Genomic DNA, 10,291 nt, shown 5'->3' with positions numbered 1-10,291 from the left:
TTATATTAATGAAAAATGTATTAAAAACTTATATTTTTTAGTAAAACAGATGAAAATTAATATGACATGATTAAATATTGACTAAATTTAAAGCAAATTTTTAATAAAATACTATAGCATTAGACTAAATGGTGAATAATGCAATAGTATAAATGTACATGCATACTGTAATACTACATTTTATTGATACTTTTCAGTATTTGTTGTATTTATAATGTTCCTTTTTATCATATCACCTTTGCATTAAAAAAAAACAGTTAACGCTAATGTGAGTGTTTCTAATGCAGCGTCTATGGGAGGGTCTGTAAATTTGACATTCTTATCTCTTCTGACTGCCGTTATCAGTCTCTCTCACTTTTGAAAGTCGTGAAAACACTATCGTGGAGTTTTAAAAAATTTTAACAAATGGGAATTTACAGCTCTCAATGTTAACCCAACTATGATGACTTCCACTGCTGAGAAACCTGGAAATGTGAAAAAGGTCCATCAACATTTCTTTCACTGGTGCATTCTGGGATTGCATTCTCCATGAAGGACATGTAATGCTGCTTTTAAATATGACCAAAAAAAAAATAGATATCTAAACACATTTCTCATCGTACCTGTTAGACTTGGACATCAGTGTGAAGTCGACGCTTCTGCTGTTGGAGCAGTACTGTTGGCTTCTAAGTTTCACTCTCATCTGGTCCAGAACATCTTTCTGGGCCTCTCGATGGCTCTGTTGAACCTCCACCTGCTGACACCGAAACAAACAGAGAGAAAGAATCAGAAGAGATATCATTTCAGCAACCTCAATTACCTCGACGCCATTGATCCCACTTCAAGAACTATTAAAAAACAATAAACTATTAGAAGTGGCGAAACTATTAAACTAATTCAGACTCCTAGCATTTAGCCGAATCAATACGGCAGCAATAAAGAGCAACGCTCGAAACTGGCGTCGTTCCATTTCAGCAAGGAGCGTGTTGGTTTTCAGCAGTGATTAGGAAGCACTTGTACATGCTTGTCAAATCAGATGGAAAAAATATGTATTTCTCCTCGGTGCTTGAGAAAATTGGCTACATTGGCTTGACGGAGATCAGTTATTGTGCAAAATACGAGGCGATGAATGAGCGAGCCAATAAAATCTCCAACAGACGGCTTTGATTTTTTGCTCATTTCTCAACACTTTATGAAGCGCGCCGGCTTCGCATTCTCCACCGAGCGCCCAGCGCCTGCTCGGCAGATGCCTCTAGAAAGGTCAGACGATTCCATGAATGTAAACTGCTCCTCAATCAAAGCTACCCTTGATAATAAACAAGAAAATCAACAGAAAGATGTGTCGCTTTTTCATTCCATTTATTGGGCGGGCATCAAACGCCGGGGCTCGGGCGCTTTGCTCATTTGGGAGGAATGAAATGAACCTAACTAGGAGCTCTAGAAAATTAGCGGCGCGAGCGCGCAGACTTCTCCTCTCCCTCCTCGGAGGAATTTGCTTTCATTTGCCTTCATTTTTGATTCACTCGGCTGGCTCGCCGATGCCATGTCAGGATCCTAATTACTCAATCCCACCGGAGCGGCTTACACACACAATAATAACCGATGCCCACCTCCGACAAAAGCAATTTCTCCCAGCCACCTTGAGCCTAAGGACGGCTCGGCCCAGTACGCCACTTCGGTTTCGAGTCGAGGACATTGTCGTGATGGAGATTTGCCTCTCTTGTGGCTTGCGTGGCTAAGACGCATTTGCATTGATCTGCCAGAATTACCCATCTGTATTAAAAACGCAGAGCTGGAATGTATTTGAAATCTATAAAGGCATCGGCGTTGAGATGCGGCTCCCATGGGTGAATATGAAAAACGTCAATAGCGAGCACATAAACCTACATTCATCAGCACTTGAAGGAGAAATCGGGCTATTGATGAGCGTTTGTCTCCTCGTGCCATAGTGTACACCGAGCCCGTTCCCACAATGCAGTGCAATCAGTGTCTGAGATAAAGGCTAAGCTTTCGTAATCTCAAGGCAGACAATGTCAACCGAAGAAAAACACATGTAAGCCCCGGACTTAAAAGCAAAGCGTCGCTTAATTAATTTTCCTATGGGCTGGAGTGCTCCACGTCACCCACTGTGCTAACAGCCACTCTCGGCTACAACCTCCGTACGAACACCGAGTGGTAAATAACCCCCCTGATCCTGCGCACCACGGTTCGGCTGGATTTCCCGCCGCCGCCGCCTCCCGGCCCGTTTAAAGATATTCTTATTCAGATATGCAGACAGAGGGGATTTGCGTGTGAATCTCCCGTATACTTATTTCAAACAGAATCATTCAAAAACCTCTCGCGCCGCCTCTCTCTCTCTCGCTCGCCGTCAAAAGAGGTCTTGCTTTAAACTGCTAATATGGCAGGAATCGATATGAATTCAATCATTTGATGAATGCTTACCTCCTTCCCTCGAGTGAAATCCAGACTCAGATGTCAGTAAAATTTGCTGAATCAAGTCATTTTGGGCTCTTTTGTTTACATGCCTACGACTGTTCCTCGGCTTCAGGGACATTTTTACTGTCAATCATGAGCTGAAACTGTGGCCATCATCATTTCCTATATTATGTCAGACTATGTGTACCTCACATTATCAATAAATCTATATAAACTAAACCTCTGATAGCTATGGAACAGTGTTTCCGCCACAAAAAAATAAATAAAAAAGGTTGTTGAAACTTATCTTACAATTCTGACTTTTTTTCTCAGAATTGCATGGCATAAACTCGCAATTGCGAGTTATAAAGTCATAATACCATGATATATACTCATAATTCTGACTTTTTTCTCAGAATTGTGATATAAACTCACAATTGCAAATTATAAAGTCAAAATTGCAAGATATGAATTCACAATTCTGACTTTTTTCTCAGAATTGCGATATAAACACAATTGTGAGTTATAAAGTAAGAATTTACGAGATATAAACTCACAATTGCGACTTTTTTCTCAGTATTGCGTGATATATACATGCAATTCTGACTTTTTATTCAGAATTGCGTGCTATAAACTCAAAATTGTGAGTTATAAAGTCAGAATTGCAAGATATAATCTCAAAATTCTGACTTTTTTCTCAGAATTGCAAGACATAAACTCACAATTCTGACTTTTTTCTCTGAATTGCGTGATGTAAACTCACAATTGTGAGTTATAAAGTCAGAATTGCAAGATATAAATTCCAATTCTGACTTTTTGCTCAGAATTGCGATATAAACAATTGTGAGTTATAAAGTAAGAATTACGAGATATAAACTCACAATTGCAAATTTTTTCTCAGAATTGCAATTCTGACTTTTTAGTCAGAATTGCATAATACAAACTCAAAATTGTGAATTATAAAGTCAGAATTGCAAGATATAAACCCACAATTCTGACTTTTTTCTCAGAATTGTGTGATATAAACTCGCAATTGCGAGTTATAAAGTCAGAATTGCAAGATATAAACTCAAAATTCCGACTTTTTTTATCAGAATTGCAGGATATAAACTCAAAAATCTGACTTTTTTATCAGAATTGTGAGATATAAACTCGCAATCGTGAGTTATAAAGTCGTGTTTTGATTGGGGGAAAAGACTGATATGTGTAGAATTGTAATTCTAAGACAAAAAGTCACATTTACAAATTTGCAATTATGAGTTTATTTGACAATTCTGAGAAAAAGTCAGAACTGTGAGTTTGTATCACACAATTCTAAGAAAAAAAGGTCCGAATTGCAAGATGTAAAGAATTGTGAGATAAAAAGTTGCAATTACTTTAATTTTTGTATTCTGTGGTGGGAAAAAACAATACATTTTCACATTTCTGATGAAAATTTGGGAGCTTGCTCATTTGAAACTTGCCACCGTTGTGCAAAAATGGTGGCTGAATAGTTGCTTACTGCCTCTTATAATATTCTTGTTTTATTACCCAGTTGCTTACACCAAACACTCCTGAACAAGCTGCATGATTTGAGGTGCCATGTCAGCAACACTAATGGGACACTAAATATGAACAACAGAACAAAAGCCAAACACCCTTAAAAATCCCTCTGTTTTTTAAAGAGAATAGAGAAATAATAATGAGAGCTAAAAAAAAAAACGTCAATAACAGTAAAGTATTAAAGGCCCGTCAGGCAAAGCGTGAACAGACCTGAGTGATTTGCCTTCATAAGCTAGACAGGACTGCTAAAAATCTGCAGATTGTGATTAAAAAACATGCACTGGAGGAAAACAATCACAGACATGATCGTCCTTGAGCTTTGAGGCACATGTGTTTCACATCGAACAGGAGGGCGAAATTCATCGGGATCAAATATAATCCAAACAGAATTGAGTAACGCTCTTCTGTTGCTTCACGTGCAATGAAAAAACAGAATGAGAGAGAGACGGATGGGAAGACGATTCATGTGGCAGCAGTGCAAACAGAACAGAGTCTCATTGAAAGCAGCTGGGGAATGAAGAGAAACAAGAAAAATGTGATGTGGAGAAGAAAAAAAAAAAGCAGTTGAACTGCTGGACAAGGGCCGATGGATACCTCCTAAATTCTACATTTAAGCTATGTGACAAAACACAGGGGTCGCTCATTTCTTTATCGTCTGCTCTGAATGCGAGGAGCGTTGCGGCGAGATTGAAAACGGTGGGAAGTCTCCCGCCACCCCGGCCCCCCCAGCGACCGGTGTTCAAAACAGCCAGAACATACATCGGCCTGTTTGAAATGTCTCCCATCAGGTCGGTCCTGATGTTCAGAGGCAGCGTCGAAGGAGAGCCGAGCGCACACAGGCATGCTAGGAAAATAAATTCAGTCGGGAGTTGCGTGGGGTCGAGACGGCAGCTGTAAATGGCCGAGGGTTCTATCAAAGCAGCTCATAAATTTACAAATACACCAGCGAAGCTTCACCTTCACAAACTCTACACACGTCTGGAAAAAGCTGTCGTATTGCGTAAAAAAAGAAAAGAAAACCAAATTCCCCAATTGTCATTTAAGAGGCTGTATTTCATTGGAGTGTTTTCACTTTCACCAGCAGGAAAAAGAATATGCTGCTATTCCTGACGGCCAGCTTTTTTTTCTAGCTCTCACTCCTCGGAAAAGTTACGAGGGGAGATTATTTTTGAGGAGAGCGGGCCTCTGAGGAGCTGTAGAAGGCATGAAACTCATTTGGAAACTATTACTTTCAAATCACTAGTCATAAAGGCTGGATTTAATGTGTGGTGGGGTCTTCCGACATGAATCACGCAACTTTATAGCTCAAAATAATGGCGATTATTACAGTGTTGTCAGACAGAAGTTGCTCTCGTTCCTTCACGCTTATCTGTCTTTTGCAGCTAACCAGCTGCTGATACGACCGCATTCATTTGCAGTTGTTTGACTGCTTGGTCAAATAAATTGGATTATGTATGCACTAAAAACACAGGGGGTCATATTTCTATGGCTATCTACGCTGTCGCCGGAATAGATGCCACCGCAGGTGCAAGATGAATTGGTCGCGCTTTATCAAACGAGCACTTGGCGACATGCAAAATGTGTTACATTATTCAATTAAGATTCTTGAAGTTAGGCTCTTATAGATGCAAAGTACCTTTAAGTTAAGTCAGTGCAGTTGGATTCAGGTAAAATCCTATTCATTTTCTTCACTGAGAATATGAGAGAAATTAAGGCTGTTAAGTCATGTTATATCCAATTAACATATGTTTAAAAATGGTCTCCTCTTTACTTTTGAATATTTAGCAAAAATAAAATGAATAGTTTTTATACTGTTTAAATGTTTGGGGTCAGTAATATCTTTTAAAAAATGTTTTAAAGAAGAAGACATTTATGCTTACCAAGACTGCATTTATTTGATCAAAAATACAGAAAAAGTATTACAAGGTGTACTACACTTTTACTATAGTAAAACCATGGTTAATTTTCTTAAGGGATTTTTTTTGTGAACTTTTTCTTTTTTCTTACAGTAACTTTTTTTTCTTACAATAAAATTAGCGAAATCACTCCGAAATCCTGATATAAAACAAATGATTTGCCATACACACTCCAAAGTCCCGAACTGAATCAAAAGATTCGCGAATCCGCACCAAAGTCCTGATCTGAATCAAATGATTCATGCTCCAAAGTTCCGATCTGAATAAAGATTGGTGAACCATCATTTCAGAATCAAGCAAATCATTTGACTTCGATCAGAAAGTCGCGTATCTTGAATCTTTGATTTGAATCATTCAATTGATTCAACTCATTCCAATCTAAATCAAATGATTCATAATAAGCGCTCCAAAGTCCCGATCTGAATCAAATGATTCACAATGCGCAAAATTCTGTTCTAAATAAATGATTTGCGATATGTGATTTGAAGTCCAGATATAAAACCAATTATTTATGATACTCGATCTGATTGGAACATTACAGAATAATTTTGCGATGCAATGGTTTAACTGACTCGCGAACCACAAATCATTTGACTTCGGATCGGAACTTGGTGCATTGCAAATCTTTGATACGTATAATTCAATTTGTGAAATGATTCACAAACCTGTTCCGAACTAAAACAAATGATTAATGATACACACTCTGAATTCCCGATCTGAATATAATGATTTGCGATACGCAAAGTTCCAATCTAAATCAAATGATTCGCGATTTGAAATTTGAAATTTGAAATTGAAATTGATTTGATTTAGATCACAACAGATTTGTGAACCATTTCACAAATTGAATTATTGAATACGCAAAGTTCTGATCGAAGTCAATAATTCAATTTGTGAAATGGTTCACAAATCTGTTGTGATCTAAATCAAATGATTCACAAAATACACTCTGAAATCCTCTGGATATGAATAAAAATGGTTGAGGATACGCAAAGTTCCGATCTAAATCAAATGATTCACGATTTTGAAGTCCCGATCTAAGATACATGATTCACGAACTCGCTCCGAAGTCCCGATCTAAATCGAAACAGTGAATCATTTTGCCATGCAACGGTTAAACTGATTTGGAGTTTTGAAAAGCTCTGTTTTACCCATTTAAAATATTTACAAGCAATGTCGAAATTAAAAAATGAATGGCTCTTTTAATTTGATCTGGTTTTTGCTAGTGAATCAAAGTCACAAGTCAGAGCAGTTCCAGCATAAATGACTCACTCAGTTGATTCGGTTCATCTATTCCTCTTTTTGCGTTTTCAGCCACGTTTACATGATATTGTGAGTACTACTACTGGCTTAGCTGACTTAGTTTCCTGACATTAACTGAAATAAGTGAATAAGGTATGATGTTTTTTGAATTGCATTATTGAAAAAAGTAAACACTTTTTTATAGGATGCATTGTTTTTCAAAAATGCAAGCACTTTTCAAGTTCCTCAAGGGTTTTCCAGGCCTTACATCTTAAAACGTCAAGCACTTTAAGCATCTTGTACGAACCCTGGAAATAGTTTTTAGTGTCTTTTTGATCAATTTTTATCTAATTTAATCTGTCCTTGCAGAATGACAATTAATTTCTTTCAAAAATAAAAATAAAAACCTTACCCCACATTTTTTAAAAGCCAGTGTATAATCTATGACTACGAATTCAAAGTTTTATATTTTACAGTCATTTTTACTATGATTACAAAATGTGCAGCACTGCACAGAATGAGTAGTTCATTCTCTCATAAAAAAATTTAAGATCATGGTTGTTGTTTTTTACTGAATCTTCAATGAATGAATGTTCAGAAAGAATGTTGCTTCAAATAAAATGTTATGATTCATAGATAGAGATTGTTGGTTTGCTTCAATTGCTTAGAATTCTTACTGAAAAATATTTTGAGATGCCAGTGGAGAAAATAAATGGGAAAAATACTTCCGAGGTCAAGACAGCTGGAAAAGTGGGCAATCACTATTTTCCAGTCAGCTCCAATGTACTCAAATGGAGAGGAAAAATCATTTTTTTGTCAAGGTTACCTTTCATATTTTAAACCAGCGATAAAACAAACAAATACTTGAACTGAAATTACACTAAAACAAGTACAAAAACAGCTGATGCTTCTAAGGGAAAGATGATTGGCTCCTTTAAAGGTGGGGCTTCCATTACTACAGGCACCATATTGAGAACCGCAATGTCACCCATTCATCTTTGTACGAGTGGACCGTCTCCTCCTTTGGTCAGTGTCGCTCAAGCTGCTGAAAACGAATGATTTCTGGTGGCAGTAAATCTGTGTGTGTGTGTGTGTGTGTGTGTGTGTGTGTAGAGTCTCTGCTAAATGTCAAATATCTTCTAATGTCTTAAGACAGCATTTTAAATATCTATTTTTAAAAAGCCCTCCCTAAATCTAATTGATGAGGTCAGGATAAATTTTTAATTGGTAATAAGGGATGACTTACATTTAGCTTAAAGCAAAACAACGCCTTTGACCTTGACATGAAAGCGAGCTTTTGTCCCTGCGTAACGCATCAGGCCTTTACCTGCGTACTGCTGCCGCCCCTTTAAGAAATATCTTTGAAAGCTTTAGCTCCTGCAACATTTATCAGGGCGTGAAATTAGCAATTGCTAGGAGCCAAATTGCTGCTTCTTATTTAATGTTGTTGCTGAAAGGTGACATTTAATCGCTGATCCTTGCTTCCATGGAGTCTAAGCACCCCGAGACAACATGCAGGAAAAGACGCAGGGCTCTGAAACAATGTTCGCGTTATGGATTAGTCAGGCAGGGGGTCGTATTGATCGGGTGATCATTTTCAATCTAATAGAGACCATCTTCGCTTTAATATGGTCTTGCTTTGCTTTAGCTTTGTCATGCATGCCAAGCAATCACACCAGGTGTGTGTCAAGAATGTCAGAGTAGATTCTGCCATCGGGTGATGGAAAACATCTGGGTCATTATACAGAAACTGGTTTGTGTGCCTCTCATATACACAGTCTGTGTGCTACTAAAGGCATATATCAACAAGTTCTTAATTTTAAACATTTTTACATTAGTCTCAAAACTATAATGTTAAATTAAACGGTAAAATGATCAAATTTGGTTCATAAAAAATATCTGAACACTTAAAAGTCACACTTGAACATGCAGAAATCTTTTTGCATTATGTATTTTTAACTAAGTTTCATTTATTTATTAAAAGATATACACTGCCGTTCAGAGGTTTGGGATCAGTAAGATTTTAAATGTTTTTATTTTTGTTTTGTATTTTAAAGAAAAAGTCTTTTGCTCATTCAAGTTCCATTTATTTGATCAAAAATACAGAAAAAAGTAATACTTAATATAACTATAATACTTTTTTCAGTATTCTTTGATGAATAAAATGTTAAAAAGAACAGCATTTATTCCAAATAGAAATATTTTCTAACAATATAAGTCTTTACTATCACTTTTTATCAATTTAACACATCCTTGCTGCATAAAGTATTAATTTCTTTCAAAAAAAAAAAAAAAGTATCACAGGATCCCAAATTTTTTTTTTAAGTAGCAATACTGTTTTCAACATTGATAATGAATCAGTCTATTAGAATGGATCAAAGGATCATGTGACACTGAAGACTGGAATAATGATGCTAAAAATTAAACTTTGCATCACAGGAATAAATTCTATTTTAAAGTGTATTAAAATAGAAAACCACTATTTTAAATTGCAATTATATTTCATTTTGTCTGTATTTTTAATCAAATAAACACAGCCTTGATGAGCAGAAAAGACTTCTTTAAAAAAAATTTAAATTTTACTGTTTGCAAACTTTTGAAATGGCAGTGTATTAAAATTTATTGAAGGATAAATTATTATATAAATTATATTGATCAATTTTATATTATATATATATACATTTTTACAATTTTTAACATTTATTTTAATATGTATTATTTTATTATTATTTACTATTATTATTATTATCATTATTATTTGTTTAACTGTTTTAATTTCTTTTTTGCTATTATAATTTTTTTTAATTTGTTTACTATATTGTCAATAATGTATTTTTTTCTTCTTAACTTTTGCGCATATATATATATATATATGCGCAGAAGTTAAGAAGAAAAAAATACATATAGAATAGTCATTGCAAAACCAAAAAGACATTATTAAGTGTGACTCAAGTGTTCACATGCATTTCGGAAAATGCAAACATGTAATAAAATATGTTAATTTGAATTCAAATTGAATCATTTACACTTTTAACACATTATTAATCAGATTTAAATTTGAAAATTTTAGAAACATTTACTTTTCCCTTTCAAAAACCAAAAAAACAATCACCTTTTCCAAATGGAAAAGGCAGCCGTTTCATAGAATGACCCGTCTAACGGATCGAGCATCACAGATTACGCACGCTCACAAATAT

The 10,291-nt window shown here is 35.8% G+C and overlaps 1 protein-coding gene across 1 annotated transcript in view; it reads right to left on the bottom strand.

The window, feature by feature from the left end:
- The window catches only part of LOC141296280 (A-kinase anchor protein 6-like), a 137,238-nt gene that overhangs the window by 59,602 nt on the left and 67,345 nt on the right, over nt 1-10,291 (bottom strand). The window contains exons 8-9 of the mRNA XM_073827543.1: nt 603-736; nt 356-375 (exon numbers count right to left, since the gene is read on the bottom strand). Coding sequence (XP_073683644.1) covers nt 356-375; nt 603-736 — 154 coding nt within the window. The remainder of the gene's footprint in view (nt 1-355; nt 376-602; nt 737-10,291) is intronic.

The sequence above is a fragment of the Garra rufa genome, chromosome 21 (assembly GCF_049309525.1).
Source record: "Garra rufa chromosome 21, GarRuf1.0, whole genome shotgun sequence".
Classification (NCBI taxonomy): Eukaryota; Metazoa; Chordata; class Actinopteri; order Cypriniformes; family Cyprinidae; genus Garra; species Garra rufa.
Note: the sequence above shows the minus strand (reverse complement) of the source record. Positions and strands in the feature narration are given on the sequence as shown.